Below are 19,249 nucleotides of genomic sequence, written 5' to 3'. Positions count from 1 at the left end.
GAAAGACTGCTTCCAGATTTGCAGGCACTTCAAACTCCTCACCAAGAAGAACTGGGAAGCAAGGTTTTCCTTTTCATGGAGGTAGCCCTAAGTCCTACTTCAGACCCATGCTTCTTGGACTCAGCACTAAGTATCTCAGCTTTGTCTCAGAGTTCTTGTCCTACTTACTGGTCATGAGTTTCAGCACCAATCTTCATCTCTGGTGCCAAAGAAGAAACATAGAAAGCAGCAGCAGAAGAGTCAATCCCTGGTGTCAAAGCCAAGTATACATGAGGGCCATGATAGAATGAGACCTGAATTGGGCCACACATCCTCCCCAGAACTGCAGCAACAGGTGCCTGTAGCAAGCTCTACTAACATCAGCTCAGGAGGCATTCATCATGCAGATAGTGTACCAGCCAGTTTGCAATACTGTTGACTCTGGAAGCATTTGAAGCAGCCTGCGACCAATTTTCCCTATGTCCTTGGAGACTCAGCACCACTGGTATCAGTGAGCGGCAGAGAGCCATCTCCTGGGCTTCATGTGGCACTGCAACTGTCCCCTAGGAAAACCTCCTCTTTGGCAGTCTCTGCATTATCTTCTTCATGACTCCAGGTCCTAGCATCAAGGGGAACAATACTGCATTGGTTTCCACATCTTTGTTCATCCTCTTTGTCAGAGTCCAAAGTGGGGTCGTCTTCATGTCCTCACAGCCACCCGCACTGCTCCTCAGGCCATTCTTACACTACTATGGCTCCAAGTACTGGGATGTCACTGAGTGCATGGCCACCATGTCCATGGGGCCAGAATCTATGCAATGGCCATTTTGGAATCCATGGAGGCTTCTGCCAGCCCATGGCATCTGCTGAAAATTATCATATTCTGTGGCCTCAGAAAGTAGGGCACCCCCAGTACTGCACTGACAAATCCCTGACACACAATCTGGTACCAAACCTGGGACTGAGCCTCAGGAATGAGTGCTGCAGGTCCCTGCTGACACAAATGTGGCAGAAGCTCCTCAGCTGGTCATAGCTGCCGCCTTCTCCTTTCCAGATAAGGTAGAGGGGACAGCAGAAATGTCCCCACCAAATGATGATCACAAGTCCTATCAGATGTGTTACAAGATGTGTTGCAAATGTCCATTCCAAAACCTACTCTCCATCACCTCTTTTTGGAATCAGTCAGTAAGAAGAAACAAGAGAAGTGGGATTGGCTGGGCCTTTTATACCAGCATTATTAGCATGGCACCAGAGGATGCTGGAGCTGTCTCAACAGATGCCACTAAAGAAAAATATCCATCAACTGTGCTTGGGGTGCGCACACACCTATGTTGGAATGGAATGAAAGGATAATAACCATTTTTCTTTGTTCAGTTCCCTGAAAGATATGAATGTATTTTAAAATCTGATTTTTTTTTTAAATCAGATCTCTGTGGATGGCTTCAGATGTATTGCTAACAGCTGCAGTGGGATTAAGCACTTGGTAATCAATGATATGCCAACTCTTACAGACAAATGTATCCAAGTAAGAAATTAATAATAATCTTGCATTTAGGAAAAATTTCTGTCATTGGTTATGTGTGTATCTTTTACATTAACTTCAAAGGGTGTTGTACACATGCATTCAAATAGGTGAATTTCACCTTTTTAAAACACTTTTAACAAAAATATGTTTTTTAAAAAATCACCAAATTAGATCAATTTTATTCTAGTTCAGATTTACAAATCCTTTTAACTCTATTACTCAGAAACTTAACAATAGTCGTTCTTTTACCACTTTATGTATTGGCATAATCAAAGTATAATTACCTAGAATATAAATAAGTTTTATTTGGCTTTATTTTGTGTTAAATTAAAGTTTAGTTGCCCATTAGTGTAGAATATCAAGCCAATACTGTGCTGTTGATTTTTTGCAGGGAAGTTCCACTTGACTTCAGTGAGGAGCTCGCCATTAAAATCAAATGCACAGTAGGGCCACAGATTTGGTAAAAGCTTTTCAAGCTTCTGCAAACTTAACTGATATACTAGATGCATACTCTTGCATTTCTGCCCCCCAGCATTTTTCAGATCACAGCATTTTAAGTTATCTGTACCATTGGTCATAGTTAATTTAGTATTAAAATTGGATTATAATTATAATGGAAGAAAACACAATGGTTATCAGTAGATTAATTGACAAAATGTTAGTTAGCTTTTGGCTATGTAACATTCCATGTATGTAGATGTTCTGATTAATCATCCTTTTTTGTTTTTTCAAAGGCTTTAGTTGAAAAATGCCAACAGATTGTATCTGTTGTTTTTCTGGGCTCTCCACATCTTTCTGATGTCACTTTTAAAGCCCTTGCTGAATGTAAACTTGTCAAGGTCAGAATTGAAGGTCAGTGACTTTACAGTATTTAAGCAGATTATTAATTTGTGCTTTTAGAGTCTGATGTGACTAATTTGAAATTAGCACAAGTTGAACCTCTCTAAACTGGGACTCTGGTCCAGCAACATCTGTGGTCTGACAGATGTTGCTGGGTCAGAGAGTCCCTCTGAATGCCTGGCATCTGGGAGCCCTGTGGGCCAGCAGGGCAGTGGGGCTAGTTGTGGTAGAGGCTGGAAGCTGGGGCAGGGCTGAAGGTATGTGGGAGGCGGACCATAAATGACCTCTCCTGGACTGGCAAAATCCCTCATTCAGGACTGGCCAGGTCCCTCAGGTGCTGGACCAGGGAAGTCCAACCTATAGGATCATTTCAAGTTAATTTCAGTGGTTTTTTGGATGAAGCCCTTAATGGATAGCTAATATGTGTTTTATATACTCATGTATTTCAACAGGGAATAATCGGATTACTGATGTAAGTTTCAAGTTGATGAGCAAATTCTGTCCACAGATCAAGCATATTTATATGGCTGATTGCCAGAAGATTACAGATATAAGTCTTAAGACAATTTCTCCATTGAAGTATATTCTTGTATTAAATTTAGCAGACTGTGTAAGGTAATAAATTACGTCCAATTTTATATGATCTGTTTATTTTAGTAAAATGATTTATATTTCTCTTAAAGTGAATTTTTTTCATATTTAAATGCTCTGACTGCTACAATATATAATTAATTTGTCTTTAAAATACTGTATATTTGGCATGCATTTTGTTTTTGTAGCATGATTTGAAAAATATATTGGCTATAAATATTTATTAATACCCACATCTTCTAGCAAAGCACTCAAGCATGCTTGTAAGCCTAAGCACATGAATAGTCGCAGGCACACATTTAAGTCAGGTCAGATTTGGCCCACCATGCCTTTTACTCTGACCCACCCGCCCTTGCAGCACTGATCAAAACAGCTAGCTGCTCTTTGTGGCTCTGCGCTGCAGAGGGGAGAGGAGGAGAGAATTCACATGCTACCACTGCTTCCAACAAAATCTCTCAACTCCTATTGGCTAGAAACTAGCCAATGGAAGCTGAAAGGTTTTTCTGGAGGCAGGGACTGTGCAGCACAATTTCTGAGCTACCATTGTCTAGTTTTTGGCCAATAGGAGCTGAGGAATTTTGCTGGGGGCACATGGAATAGCCAGCTGGGAACTGCTTGCAGACAGGGAAGTCTGCTTGAGAGTGCTGCTAGCTGGAAGCTGCTTAGGTAAGCACCTCCCGGACAGAGCCTACCTCTGGCACTCCATCCCCTCCCTCATCCACTTCCCTCTCAGACCCTGAATCTCCTCCTGTGCCCCTCCCCCAGGCCAGAATCCTCTCCTGTACCCAAACCCCCTCCCGGACTCTGCACCCCAGTTCCCTGCCTCAGGTCACCATCCAAACCAGGAGTGGACAATAATTTTTGTAGGGGGGCCTCTTAATGAATTTTGAATGTGGTCACGGGCTAGCTCCACCCCCCAGAAGGAGTTGGGCCTCGGACAGAAGGGGCAGGGGCTGGAGACTATTCTCCCCCAGAGCTGTCTGGAGCTGGAGGCTTTAAATTAAAAATGCAGCAAAGAGCTTGTGGCTCCCGGCCTCGCCGTTACCGCATTGCGTGGCAGCTGTCCGGGGTTGCTGCAGTAATTTAAAGGGCTTGCGGCTCCGGCTCCTACTAAGGTAGTGCCGCAACCAGGAGCTGGGAGCCATATAAATAGGGCCCTGCTGCCTGAGCCACTGCCTGGAAATTTGGAGGCATGGGCAGCAGGATATAAATAGAAAGCGGCCAGATGCAGTTCAGGGGACGGATCAAATATTAGGTGGGCCAGATCCAGCCCCTGGGCCACTTCTTGCTCATCCCTGATCTAAACCCTCAGGGTATGTCTACACTACAAAGTTAGTTCGAACTAACGGACGTTAGTTCGAACTAACTTTCATAGGCGCTACACTAGCGCTCCGTTAGTTCGAATTTAATTCGAACTAACGGAGCGCTTAGTTTGAACTAGGTAATCCTCATTCCACGAGGATTAAGCCTAGTTCGAACTTACTAGTTCGAATTAAGGGCTGTGTAGACCCTTAATTCGAACTAGTGGGAGGCTAGCCCTTCCCAGCTTGCCCTGGTGGCCACTCTGGCCAACACCAGGGAAACTCTACTGCCCCCCTCCCGGCCCCGGAGCCCTTAAAGGGCCACGGGCTGGCTACACAGTTTGTGCCAGTTGCAAGGCTGCCAGCACCCATGCCAGCACACACAGCAGCTGACACCCCATGAGCCAGCCACCCGATGACACCCAGCCCTCCCCCTCTTCCCGGGACCAGCCCGCGTGGTCTATTGCGGAGATCGTGGACCTCATTGAGGTTTGGGGGGAAGCCTCCAATGTCCACGATCTCCACACTAGCCACAGGAACGCGGCAGTCTTCGGCCGCATGGCTGCCAGCCTGGCTGCCAGGGGCCACCAGCGCAGCCGGGAGCAGGTGCGCTGGAAAATCAAGGACCTGCGGCAGTCCTACTCCCGGGCCTGCCTGCCAGGGGTGGACCCGGAGGCGTGCCCCCACTTCCAGGCTCTGGACTGCCTCCTGGGGGCTCATGCGTCCCTACCCCCCGGGACGTGATAGACCCCGGGGCAGAGGGACCGCTCCAAGAGATGGAGAAGGAGGAGGACGAGGAGGAGGAGGAGGGCTCTGAGAGCCAGGAGCCTGCCGGCAGCCTGCCCAAAACCCAGGACCCCCCAGGCCCCCACAGAGCCGCTCACCTGTGTCGTCCGAGGCCGGGGAGGCGTCCACCTGTGAGTACCATCATGCTCCCCTTATGTGTATGGGGGGCTGGGGCGAGAGGGAGCCCCGGGACCATGCGCCTGGGCCTTGCCCACCACGGAGCAGCAGCTGGGGATCCTGCAGGGGCCCTGGCCTTGCAGAGGGGAGCTGGGTTTCACACACCTGGGCCCCTGGGGTAATTGACCGCTGTTCTTGTTTCACCACAGCCGCAGCACCTGGGACTGCAGGGCGCACCACCCCGCTTGCAGCAGCCGCCCGCGCCTGGGCAAGCATGAGAGCCAGGAACCAGGAGGAGTACCAGAGTCGGCACCTCTGGTTCCTGGAGCAACAGCTCCGTCTCCAGGACCACTGGGTCCAGGAGGACCTGAGGCTACGCCGGAGGAGCTTGGAGGCACTGGAGGAGCAGGGCTGTGCCCTGCGAGGCCACCTCCAGAGCCTGCCCGACCGCTTCCCAATTCCTCCTGCTCCCCCTGCTCCCCCTCCTGCTCCCGCTCCTGCTTCCTCCACACCCCCCCGTCCCTCCTGCCCCATCCTCCACAACCATTCCCCACCAACGCCCCCGGAGCCGCAGTGTTGCGAGACAGGAGAGGCAGCCGGACCCCCACCCCTGAGCTTTCCTTTCCCTTCCTCCCTTCCCTCCCCTTCCAGCTCCCTCGTCCCAGGTTTCCCCCTCCCCTCTCCCACCGTTTTTCCTCCCTCCCTCCCCCCACCCCAGTTATGTAAAATAAAAAGACGTTTTTGTTTGAAAAACAGGTGTCTTTATTTGACAGTAGGTAGGGAGGGGAAAGGGGAAGGTGGTAGGGTGGAAGAAGGCCCCAGTGGGGCATGCAGGGAGAGGTCAGTCCTCCTCCTCCACCAGGAAGCTCTCCCGCAGGGCTTCCCGGATCCGGACGGTCTCCCGCTGGGCTTCCCGGACAGTGGCGGTGCGGGGCTGACCGTAGTCCAGCCATGCGGTCAGCCTCAGCCATCCAGGCTGGCAGGAAAGCCTCCCGCTTTCTCTCACATAAATTGTGGAGCACACAACATGCTGCCATCACGGGAGGGATGTTGTGCTCGGCCAGGTCCAGACGGGTGAGGAGGCATCGAAAGCGGGCTTTCAGTCTCCCGAAGGCCCCCTCCACCAAGATGTGGGCCGTGGTCAGCCTGGCATTGAAGGTCTGGCGGGAGGGATTGAGGTGCCCCGTGTAGGGCTTCATCAGCCACGGCTGCAGTGGGTAGGTGGCATCCCCCACCAGGCACACGGGCATGTCAACGTCCCCGACCCTGATGTGGCGGTCGGGGAAGAAGGTCCCGTCCTGCAGCTGCTGGCACACGGAGGAGTTGCGGTACACCCGGGCATTGTGTGCTTTGCCCGACCAGCCCACATTAATGTCCGTGAACTGTCCCCGGTGGTCACACACGGCCTGCAGGAGGATGGAGAAGTACCCCTTGTGGTTGACGTACCGGGACGCCTGGTGTTCCGGGGCACGGATGGGGACGTGCGTCCCGTCGATGGCCCCCCCGCAGTTGGGGAAGCCGAGGGCGCCAAATCCCCAGATGACGGTATCCGGAATGGCGAGGCAGACCACCCTGCAGAGCAGCACCCAGTTGATGGCCTTGACCACCTGCGGAGAGAGACACAGCAAAGCGCCAATCAGTGGGGCGCCCGGGTGGCTGGGAGCATTCGTGCCCTGGCAGTGCCCCGCGCCCCACTCCCGGAAGCAACCCCCCTGGCGGCGTGTAGTACGGCCGGGACAGACCGACCCCTCCGGTGCGCGGCGCTTTCGCCTCCTCCCTCCCCCCCCCCTTTGTTCCTGGGCAGCCCATCCCCTCCTTGCAGCCCCCCCCCCCCAGCACAGTGGCCGATGAGTGCCATACCTGCATGAGCACCGCTCCAATGGTGGATCTCCCCACGCCGAACTGGTTCCCGACGGATCGGTAGCTGTCCGGCGTGGAGAGCTTCCAGAGGGCGATGGCCACCCGCTTCTGGAGGGGGATGGCGGGCCTCATGCGAGTGTCCCTTCTGCGCAGAGCAGGGGCAAGCCACTCGCAGAGCTCCAGGAAGGTGTCCCTCCTCATCCTGAAGTTCTGGGTCCACTGTCGGTCTTCCCAGTGCTCCAGGACGATGCGGTCCCACCAGTCGGTGCTGGTGTCCAGACGCCAGATGCGGCAGGTCACGCCGGTGCCGGGCCGCCACCGCGGCTCCTCCACGGCCCCCAGGGCAGCCAGGCGGAGAGGCAGGGGGCTGACGTTCCCCAGGTGGTGCCAGGCAGCCTCGAGCCATTGCTGGCAGGCTTGTAGCAGCAAGTCCAGAAAGTGCACCAGAAGGTGCAGGGCGAGCTCTGGCTCTATGTTGCCACCTGCGGCGGCGGCCCCGAAGGGAAGCACCGACACACACGGGGGCAGAGATCAACGCTTTGCCGTCCCTCGGCGAGGTTGGCAAGCAAGCAGGAAAAGCTGAGAACCGGCTGTCCGGGGGGGTCCCTTTAAGCACGAGCCTCAGATAGCCTTAGACAGCAGCCACACAACGCAACTACTGACCTGATGCCCTGCCAGAACTGGTTTCAGCCGCCCTTAAATGCGCCCCTGCATCCAATCAGTGTGGACGCGCTAGTTCGAATTAGCAAAACGCTAATTCGAACTAGTTTTTAGTTCTAGATGCGTTAGTTCGAATTAGCTTAGTTCGAATTAACTAATTTGAACTAAGTTAGTTCGAATTAGCGCTGTAGTGTAGACGAACCCTCAGCCCACTCCTCCCCCTGCTCCAGGTAACAACTGCCTCCCAGACCCAATATCTGTTCCTACATCCCTTCCCCAGGTCAATATCCTCTCCTGCATCCATACCCCCTCCCAGAACCTGGACCCCAATACCCTGCCCCAGGTCACAGTCCCCTTCTTCACCAGTGTCCGTCAGACCCATAGCCTCTCCTTCACCCCATTCCCCTACCCTGAGCTCCCTTCTGCACCTGACCTTTGTCCCAGACCCAGTACTCCATAGAAAAGTGTGGCTTTTGACCACTTACCAAAATCGAGTGGCCCCCATCAAAAATTATTTCTCACCTCTGATTTAAGTGCTTTGCTGGATTCAGGCCATCGTGAGGACAGTATTAAATATACTGAGGGACAGGACAATTAGGCTACATCTACATTGCCCATTCTTGCACAATAAGATATGCAAATGAGGTGTGGCGATGAATATTGTCGCGTCTCATTTGCATACCTAATAAGCCGCCATTTTTGCTCAAGGGGCTTTTGCGCAAGAAGCAGTCTACACTGCTCCTTCTTGCACAAAACCCCCCTCTTGACAAGAGCCATTCTGCCTGAAAATAAGAGGCAGAACGGCTCTTGTGCAAGAGGGGAGTTTTGCGCAAGAAGCAGCAGTGTAGATTGCTTCTTGCACAAAAGCCACTTGCGCAAAATGGCAACTCCTGAGGTATGCAAATGAGGCATGGCGATATTCATCACCACCCCTCAATTGCATATCTTCTTGAGCAAGAATGTGTAATGTAGACGTAACCTTAGAGATTAGGGATGTTTTGTTAGCTTCTTGAAGATGGAGATAATGTATGTGGACTAGACATAAACAAAACTACTTTTTTCAGTTATCAGCATAAAAGCAGCAAGTTGCATTTTTTGCAATTTCTAATTTTTGTATTTCTAACTGCTAACTAATGGTCCTTATCTGCTTCTTTTAACCATCCAGTTTTTAGGTGCTTATAGACTATCAATTTTGCCTGTTACATATCTGTTCAGTTTTCTCTTTGATATTTATATACCCACTGCCTCCATTTATTTTTCCCCCCTCCCATTTTTTCCTTCCTCCCTCCCCTATTTATTTTGATTCTTGACATACAACACTCTGGTCATCTGAAGAAGTGGAATGTGCTCACGAAAGCTCATGATACCATCTACATGTTTTGTTAGTCTTTAAAGTGCTACCATACTATTGTTTTTTTTTTAAGTTTATGCAAAAAGATAGATTTGATGTTAAAAATGTTTTCAAATTTAAGTTTGCTTTGCATTATTAAAAACAAAGCCAAAGAGAGTATGGGCCACATTTTGGCCCATGGTACGGAATAGCACAATTGGACCCTAAAACTGTCCCCATTGTAAGTTTTGTGGTATAGTGCAGTGTTTCTCAACGTTTTTTTATAAAGTACCCCTTTAGAAAAATTATAAATACCCCCTTTTTTAAAAAAAAATTTAAAGAATCCCCAGTACCTACAATTTTCAGACACACAACATTTTTTCTACTATTACAACACATTTGTTTAAACAACTTAATCATAGCCGGGTAGGCAATGACATTTTTGAGTGTTAAAAGTACAGGCAATCCCCGAGTTACGCGGATCCGACTTATGTCGGATCCGCAGTTACGAACGGGGTTCCTCTCCCTTGTCTCCAGCAGACCAGGGAGAGGAAGCAAAGCGGCGGAACACGTGGGCAGCGGACAAGGATGTCCGCTGCCTACGCGCTCCGAGGCTTGGCTCTGCTTTGCCCCCCCCGTCCCCCTGGTCTGCAGACCAGGGGGAGGGAGGGTCAAAGCAGAGCCAAGCCCCGGAGCGCCCGGCCAGCTGACAGCCCAGACGCGTCTGGGCTTTCAGCTGATCGCGCGCTCCGCGGCTTGGCTCTGCTTTGCCCCCCCCCCCGTCTCCCTGGTCTGCAGACCAGGAGGACGGGGGGGGGGGGCAAAGCAGAGCCAAGCAGAGCCAAGCCGCGGAGCGCGCGATCAGCTGACAGCCCAGATGCGTCTGGGCTGGCAGCTGGCAGCGCGCTCCGCGGCTTGGCTCTGCTTTGCCCCCCCCAATCCCTCTGGTCTGCAGACCAGGAGGACCGGGGGCGGGGGGCAAAGCAGAGCAAAGCCGCGGAGCACGCGGGCAGCGGACAGCCACGGCGCGTCTGGGCTGTCCCGCTGCCCCCGTGCTCCGTGGCTTTGCTCCAGACACCTGTGGTACAGCAGCTGGGGCGCTGCCAGTTGGTCCCGTAGCGCCGCTCTGGGCGCTACTGGACCAACCGGGCAGCACCCCAGCTGTTCTGCCCCAGGCGTCCTGATTCAGCCATTGCTGGTCAGATTCAGCAGCGGCTGAATCAGGACGCCTGGGGCAGAGCAGCTGGGGTGCTGCTGGGTTGGTCCAGTAGCGCCGAGGAGCGGCGGCGCTACTGGACCAACCCAGCAGCACCCCAGCTGCTCTGCCCCAGGCGTCCCCAAGTCAGCCGCTGCTGAAACTGACCAGTGGCTGACTACAGGAAGCCCCTGCCCCGGGCTTCCTGGAATCAGCCGCTGATCAGTTTCAGCAGCAGCTGACTTGGGGATGCCTGGGGTTCTTAAGTTGAATCTGTATGTAAGTCAGAACTGGCGTCCAGATTCAGCCGCTGTTGAAACTGATCAGTTTCAGCAGCGGCTGAATCTGGACGCCAGTTCCGACTTACATACAGATTCAACTTAAGAACAAACCTACAGTCCCTATCTTGTACGTAACCCGGGGACTGCCTGTACACAAATAATAAAGTACTGTAAAACTTAAAACAAAAAATCAGTTTTCTTCAAGTTTCAGTTGTATTGATGTACCCCCCAGACTTCTCTCGAGTACCCCAACGATACTCGTACCACTGGTTGAGAAACACTGGTGTAGTGGATGTATCAGGAGGGATGAGGGAAAAAACTATTTAAATATTGACAGTGGCCCATTAAATAGTGTCATGCAATTGGATTCCTACTTATCTTGAGATTTCTAGGGTCATCATAATTGTAAGGGGGCTACATTCACAGACAAAAGGATGGCAATACCCTGACAGTGTTGTCCATCATCCTATCCAGAATGCAGCAAAGTTTCTCCAGAGGCTGTTGTTAATCTTCCTGATCCCATCCATCTGCTCTTGCTGACAGCCAAGATGTATAAGCTGTAGCGTCTTATCTCTGCTGTCACCTCAGCTAGCTTCCCTGTTTCCTACATTGTCCATATGTTCCAAAAAACAAGTTTGGTTTTTCTGTTAGTGTTGAGCATGTGAGGCTTCATACCCGCAGCTTCTTTTTGGCTTTCATCACTGGCAGTCATGCAGATCATTGACTCCTGAAGGCTGTCAAACACAGTACTGGTTGATTTTTCCCCTGCTGTTTCCATCACATAGTTTGTTTTTTTAAGGGACTGAGGGTATGTCTTCACTACCCCGCTAGTTCGAACTAGCGGGGTAATGTAGGCATACCGCACTTGCAAATGAAGCCCGGGATTTGAATTTCCCGGGCTTCATTTGCATAAGCGGGGAGCCGCCATTTTTAAAACCCTGCTGGTTCGAACCCCGTGCAGCGCGGCTACACAGGGCATGAACTAGGTAGTTCGAACTAGGCTTCCTAGTTCGAACTACCATTACTCCTCGTGAAATGAGGAGTAACGGTAGTTCGAACTAGGAAGCCTAGTTCGAGCTACCTAGTTCGTGCCTCGTGTAGCCGCGCTGCACGGGGTTCGAACCAGCGGGGTTTTAAAAATGGCGGAGCCCCGCTTATGCAAATGAAGCCCAGGAAATTCAAATCCAGGGCTTCATTTGCAAGTGCGGTATGCCTACATTACCCTCCTAGTTCGAACTAGGAGGGTAGTGTAGACATACCCTCAGTTATTAACCTCGTGCCTAACCCCCAACCTGGAGAACCAGAATCTCTGTTTTGTCTGGCCCGTCCCCACACACATCAGTTTGGCATGTTTGAACCTGCCAGAAGCAGAAAGTTTCTGTTGAAACAGACTCTGGGGATCATTAGAGCAGGTAAGCTTTCCCTCCATTGCAAGGCATAGATACCAGAGGACAAAATCAACCACAGTAAAACAGATATCATGACCTTCAATATTGCTTCGCCATCACTAGTACGGTCAGAAGTTTATATTCTCACCAGTGTAGAAACGTTCACATATTTGGGAAGCACCATCTGTCAGGATAGTAGAAAAGGCTAGGCTATCCAGAATGGAATCAGGAAAGCAAAAAACACCGTTAGGAGCTTAAATACAGTACAACACCAAGAGCAAACTCAAGATTATCAGAGCTGTGTACTTTCGACACTACATTATAGTGCAGAATGCTGAGGAATGAGAAAATTTGCATAATCAAACTAGCTTCATTCCATACAACCTGCCTCAGAAAAATCCTCAGTATCTTTTGGCCTAGAACAATCTCAAACCATGACCTATTAATACCGCGCAGCCAAGAAGATATGAGCACCATCATTGTCAAGTGGCATTGGCCATGGATTAGTTCTGTGCTTTGGATGAAAACTGATTCTGTTGCCAGAAAGCAATAAGATGGACACTTAAAAGCAAGCAAAAATGAAGCGTCCTAAAAATAACATGGTGAAGAGTAGTGGAAGCCAAACTGAAGCCATTGAAAGACTTACCAGAAACAGACAGGAGTGGAGGAGCTTCACCCCTGCCCTAAATGCCGCAGGCATAATGGGAACTGATGATTCCCAGGCAGTTAAATCACTTTCAGCTTGTTGATGCAGCATCAACATGTGATAATAAAGCATGTGTTATATTGTGTTGAGATGTGCCACTGTAGTGGCATAACATCATGATGGTGGAGACAGCTGGCTGAATTTTCTCCTTTAACACTTGGACCATGTCTACACTAGAAGGATTTACCAACATACAGCTGTTGACATTGTAACATTGCTACAGTGTGTGCACATGTTGCTGGTGCTACCTGTCTGCATTGTGAAGCTGTACTGACAAGACACACAATTGCTGTGGATAGGTTTCCCAGCGTATACTGCATGATATGGCACACTGCCTTTTGGGACATTTAAGATGTGCATGGTGGAATGTCATAATTCCTGTCAAAAAATTGCATGGGAATTGAAAACTGTCAGCTACTGCAGACATTTACCAGCTGCTCACAGTGTAGTGGAGCTTCTGAGCCTTGAAATGAGCATTGAACTGTGGGATCACAGTGTGATGCAAATCTGGGGTCACCAGCACATGTTTTTAAGCTGGAGGGCCACATTCTGAGAATTGTGTTATCTCGGTTCTCCAGCACAGAAAAACCAAAAACAGAGCAGCTCTGATAGTGGGGAAACAGATGGCAACTGTGCTGTGGAAACTAGCAATAGTGGATTGCTATCCATTTATGAACAATCAGTTTTATGTTGGGAAGTCTATAGTGGGGGCTGTTGTCCTATAGGTGTGAAATATAATTAAACGTGTCCTGCTGCACAGGATTGTGACTAAGCAATGTACAGTAAATAAAACATTGATATGATGCTATGGGCTTTCCAAACTGCAATGGAGCAATATATGAGAGACATATCCTTATTTCTGAATACATAAACAGAAATAAATACTTTTCCGGGTTATCCAAACACTGGTGGATCATTGGGGATTTTTTACCAATTGGCAAGATGTATAATACTTGCATTTTCAGGAACACATGACTTTGATGACAAGCTGCATACACAGAGATTTTTTCATGGACCAGCACATTGATGTTGATGTGATTGCAATCCCAATTGTGATTCTTGTCGGTTCCAATCTATCCTTTGCTTCCCTGGCTTATGAGTTATACTTTGGTCTCATGGACAACAGTGTGGAAAGATATAACTATCCTCAGAGCAGGGTGCAAGAGGATTGTTGAATGTGCATCTGGTAGGTTGAAATAATAGTGGAATTGTCTCATAACTACACTGGATTTCAGTGGGCCAAATATTTCTATTATTTGGATGCTTCACCTATTCGGGTGATGTATCTCTCAAATACGTGAGGCAAATGGGAAAACATTACCTACAAAATAGAAGAGGGGGGTTGTAAAATTTGTCTAATTTTGAACATCCAAACCCAGGGACAAATTACAAGAGCATACCAAAGTGCTGTATAGTTGAAGGAAGCTTTAAGAGCACATTTTTAACAGAGTGTTCTGTAATAAGCCAATATATTGCTTTGTTTATATTTGTGTCATTTTGTGATTAAACTGTATTTTGTATCTGAATTAGAAATTAATTGTTAATATGCTGTTTGAATCTGGAGAGGGGATATAGGTTTTTGGGGGGGGGGGGCGGCCCATGAATGTCTTATAAAAGATAGTACACATTGATTTTCACACATCAAACTTTACTGACCAGATATAAACAATAACACGTCTACAAAATCCCACTTAAGACCATTTTAACAGGACAAGGTGCTGTGTGAATCACTTACCAGAGTAGTATCAGAGGGGTAGCCGTGTTAGTCTGAATCTGCAAAAGCGACGAGGAGTCCTGTGGCACCTTATAGACTAACTGAAGTGTAGGAGCATAAGCTTTCGTGGGCAAAGACCCACTTCGAAGTGGGTCTTTGCCCACGAAAGCTTATGCTCCTACACTTCAGTTAGTCTATAAGGTGCCACAGGACTCCTCGTCGCTTTTACCAGAGTAGGTTCACTCACCTGGATTGAGCGGAAGGATAATGCAACTCACTATGCTGGTGCCTGCAGGGTGGGAGGGGTCCTATGGACCAAACCCTGAAACCCTGCAATTATCCATGCATTGCAGTGGCTGTTGAGGTGGAAGTACGGGGGTGTTTTTTATCTGTGTTTATGTTTGCATAATGTCTTGGTGGACTTCACTATGCACGACCTGGTCCCTTTGCCTCTCCAGGAAATGCTTTTTCTATACTCCCTTGTTTTCATAGATTAATAGGACTGGAAGGGACCTCGAGAGGTCATCGAGTCCAGCCCCCCGCCCTCAAGGCAGGATCAAGCTCCGTCTACACCATCCCTGACAGATGTCTATCTAACCTGTTCTTAAATATCTCCAGAGAGGGAGATTCCACCACCTCCCTTGGCAATTTATTCCAATATTTGACCACCCTGACAGTTAGGAATTTTTTCCTAATGTCCAATCTAAACCTCCCCTGCTGCACTTTAAGCCCATTACTCCTTGTCCTGTCCTCAGAAACCAAGAGGAACAAATTTTCGCCTTCCTCCTTGTGACACCCTTTTAGATATTTGAAAACCGCTATCATGTCCCCCCTTAATCTTCTTTTTTCCAAACTAAACAAGCCCAGTTCATGAAGCCTGGCTTCATAGGTCATGTTCTCTAAACCTTTAAACCTTTAGGGTTTTGTGGATCTTGAACCTAGAGCTCCTGAAGAGATCTGAGAACATGTCCTCTACTGTCTGTTTCTTCTTCCTTTTGATGAAAGTTAGTCTTTTTAACAGGTGTCTTAAAAAGGATACCTCCAGCAAGGTCACTGATAAGCAACAAGACAGACAGATATTGTTAGAAGTAAAGAAAAACGTAAGTGAGAAAATTCCCTAAAAAGTTTCCCTAAAAATTCATAAAAATATGAACTGGATTAAACTTTCCTAGCTGCTTGCATTAGGACAATTCAGCAGCTCCCAGCACAGTGAATATATTCTGGGCATTTTTCACAACCTGAAAATATAATTCATGAAGTAGTCAAAGGATAAGGGAAGGCAACTGCTTAAGGCAACTCAAAGCCACTAGGCCCTTATGCTACTGATATCTTCAAAGTGATGGTGCTAATTTTTTGCAGAGTGGGATGGGAAAGTTAATAGAATCATAGGGTTGAAAGAGACTTTACTAGCTGTTCGAGTCCAACCCCCTCCCCAAAGTAGGATCAACCCCAACAAAATCATCCCAGACAGGGTTTTGTCAAGCCAGGACTTAAAAACCTCTAGGGATGAAGATTACACCACGTTCCTAAGTAACCCATTCCAGTGCTTCACCATCCTCCTAGTAAAATAGTTTTTCTTAATATCCAACCTAGACCTCCTCCACTGCAGCTTTCCTATAGTAGGGGAGAACTAAAGCTACCATTCTGAGAAATCTCAATGCAAAATTTAAAAAATATGTGCTTTTAAACTTTATCAAGATAGTGCCAGATGATGGGGTATCTCTGGCAAGAGCAACACAATACTTGAAAAGAGGAAGAGAGTAGTTTTTGCTGCCTAGCCCTGCAGGTCACTTCAAGGCCAAGCTCTCCAGAGCCAGCAACAAACTGTTTTTTCTATCCTTGGATCCAAGGCATACAAATAATTTGAGGCTTGGATTCTCGGATTAGAAAACCAAAGCTCGGCATGTTTTAATATTTAAAATACATTTTACTGTATACTGTTAGACATTGAAAATCAGGTGATGTGAACAAGCATTTCCTGAATTGCTTGCAAGAATTATTTGAAATTTTCTGTATTTTATTTGTCTGTTCAGGTTTCAGCATCAGTGTTTTTCTTTTTGTTCTTGAAATGCATTTATTTATTTATCTGTTTTTTGCCTGTGACTGCCAGTGAATGTTGTTAAAATAAACCAGCTACTTTGAAATGCAGTTACTTTGGTCCCTGCCTGTACACTTTTGGAAGCTGGTTTGAGTGTATATAGGAAGCATTTTTGTGGCCACTGAACAATTTATTTTTTAAGCCACCAAACAAGTGGTAGCAGTAGGTTTTTAATCTAGGGCTATGCTTAGGGTTACCAGATGATTTCAAAAAAATATTGGACACACTTGATCTCCCTGGGGTGGGGACTGGCCAGGAGGAGGTTGGGGGAAACGGGGCTGGCCAGGGGAGATCGGAGGGGGGGGGGGCGGGGAGAGAGAGAACGGCCAGCAGGAAGCAGGGCTGGCTGGGAGTGGATTGGTGGGAGCGGGGCTGGCCGGGGAGGAACCAGCCGGTGGGGAGCAGGGATGACTGGGAGGAGGTCAGGGGGAGTGGGGCTGGTCGAAGAAAGCGGGGGAACCGGCCGGCGGAGAGCGGGGCTGGCCCAAGCGCATGCGGATCCCGGGGTGTTGCCTGTCCTGCACACGGTCCTGGCAGGGCACACGGGCAAGTCTGGCCCGAGGGATTCCATCTCACCCCGGCCCCCATCCCCCTCCTTTCGACTGCATAGTTGCGTATTGCCTGGTTGGTAGACATGCTAACGCAGTGTGAGGGTGTCTACCAGCCAGGCAGTATGCAACTACGTACTGATACTCATGAGAATAATGAAACTTACTTAATTAGAAAATACCAGACATTTATATGTCTGGTATTTTCTCAATTTGTTTCCCGGACAGAAAGCTCAAATATTGGACTGTCTGGTTCAAAACCGGACACCTGGCAACCCAAGCTATACTCATCTAGGTTCAGTTTACTCTTTTGACTATCCACGATGTCTGCATTGTTCACAAGAACCCTCCTCAGCAAACTCTTCATTGCTGACTCCTGCAAGGGTCCTGTCCTTCAGAGCTTGTTGTAGATAAATCTCTGTATTAAGCATCTTCATATAACTTTGTATCATTTTCATATGACTTTGTATTAAGCCTTTTCATATAACCTTGTATTCTTCTTTGAGTGGTGTCCCTGTGGATGCTCCACTGTTGTTGTTGGGTCATCTCAGCACCGCAGCTCGGCTCTTTGCTGAGCAGCTGTCAGCTGGACCGTGCATGTGCAGCACGGGCTGCAAGCTGTTCGCGCCCTTTGAAATGTCATGCGGTCTGGCTCCCGCCAGTTCCTTTTTCGCTGCCCGCAGTTGCAGAAGGAGCAAATTCTTCTCCTCACAAAACCCTGTCAGGAGTTATATAAAGTTTAATAGTTATTAGTTAGTTTTACTGTTAGTGTTGATAGACTTATAGTGCTTAGTGTTACTGTTTTTCAAAAAAAAAATTTATCGTTCGGTAGTTAATTATAGATAGGAAACAGTCATGCTGGGCTCCCCTGGTTTTAAAAAGTGTGTCACATGCAGACACACAATGCCGGCTTTGGAAGGCCATTCCGAATGCATTAAGTGTTTGGGAGAGGCGCATGTCCCACAGAAGTGCATGCACTGTGCAAAACTTACTGTGAGGGCTAGACAAGACAGGGAAATGAGGCTGAAGATAATACTCATCAATAAAGCTCTGCAGCCTCCAGAGCTCACGAAGCAAGCCTCAACCACTCCCTCGCCCAGACCTGAGAAACGGCAGGCCGGCTCACTTATGCGAGCCCTAGACTGAAAGAGACCAGCTCGGTTCCTACCTCCACCCAGAGTGAGCGTAGGAGACAAACCCGGCACCTGGGGTACACTTGGGCACAGGCAGAAATTGGCTTCAGAGCCAAAGCCACAGCAAAAACTGTCCTTGGTGCCGCCAACCGCTATAACGGTTCATTACTCGGCAATGCTGGTGACCACACCGAGCACTGAACAGGGCTTGGCACCGACAGTGACACACAGGTCTGCACCAAACACTATGGCACTGCCCGTGCCAGCACCGCCAGAGTCAGCACTATTGACGTCGGCACCGTTGGAGTCTGCGCTGAACTCAGCCATGAGAGAGCATTCGGCATCGACTGTGCCGGCACCGACCATCTCACACCCGGAACCAGCACTATCGGCACGGAGGGGCTCGGTGCCACAATTATCAGCTACACCATCAGGACATTCTCCGGTTCCATAAAGCCCTCGGACACTACCCACACCAAGGGGAATGGCCAAAAGGCAGAATCATCCTGAACAACTAAGCCCGGAGCCCTTGACCTTTTCCCCAACAGCATCCTCACCACATTCACCCTACTTAACAAGAAAAGACAGGGACAGAGAATATAGACACACGAGGTATTACAGGTCCAGATATGAGGCCTCTCCATTGCCATATGGGGCATATGACTACTCTCCTCCTCCCTCATCAAGGGCCTCTCCATGACCCACATGCTCATATGGTCACAGAGTGTACTACAGATATCCTTCCTCACATAGAATGTATACCCCGACTTACCACAGACACTACTCTCGCCATGACGACGATCACCGACATCACGTGGATCACAGACACTCCTCCTGCACGAACTATTCAAATGCTAGAGCAACCTCAGCTTCACCACAACAAGCCCGGAAGCAACACCAGGTCCCAACACTACCCAGTGTTCCTTCTACATCTCATTACTCAGAGCCAGAAAAAGGACAACTCTCAGACCCAGAACAACCACCTCAGGATGCTTCCCCAACAGACAAGTCCTCCTCATTGCCTGATGAGGCCGTCATACCAGGAGATCAGTCGCTATCTGATGATCTCAGGCAATTTCAGGATCTTTTTGAGAGAGTAGCCCAATCCCATGGTATCCAGCTGTCCAAGATGCCAGAGAAACAGCATAAACTTCTCAAAAAACCCTCCCAGAGAGGTAGAGTTGCAATACCAAAAGA

The 19,249-nt window shown here is 48.8% G+C and overlaps 1 protein-coding gene across 1 annotated transcript in view; it reads left to right on the top strand.

The window, feature by feature from the left end:
• The window catches only part of FBXL13 (F-box and leucine rich repeat protein 13), a 229,336-nt gene that overhangs the window by 147,772 nt on the left and 62,315 nt on the right, over positions 1–19,249 (top strand). Inside the window, exons 13-15 of the mRNA XM_006137531.4 lie at positions 1,406–1,504; positions 2,239–2,356; positions 2,797–2,959. Of these exons, the coding sequence (XP_006137593.1) occupies positions 1,406–1,504; positions 2,239–2,356; positions 2,797–2,959 (380 nt within the window). The remainder of the gene's footprint in view (positions 1–1,405; positions 1,505–2,238; positions 2,357–2,796; positions 2,960–19,249) is intronic.

Source organism: Pelodiscus sinensis, chromosome 1 (genome assembly GCF_049634645.1).
Source record: "Pelodiscus sinensis isolate JC-2024 chromosome 1, ASM4963464v1, whole genome shotgun sequence".
NCBI classification, from domain to species: domain Eukaryota; kingdom Metazoa; phylum Chordata; order Testudines; family Trionychidae; genus Pelodiscus; species Pelodiscus sinensis.
The sequence above is the reverse complement of the archived record's forward strand: the minus strand, read 5'-3'. Positions and strand labels throughout refer to the sequence as shown.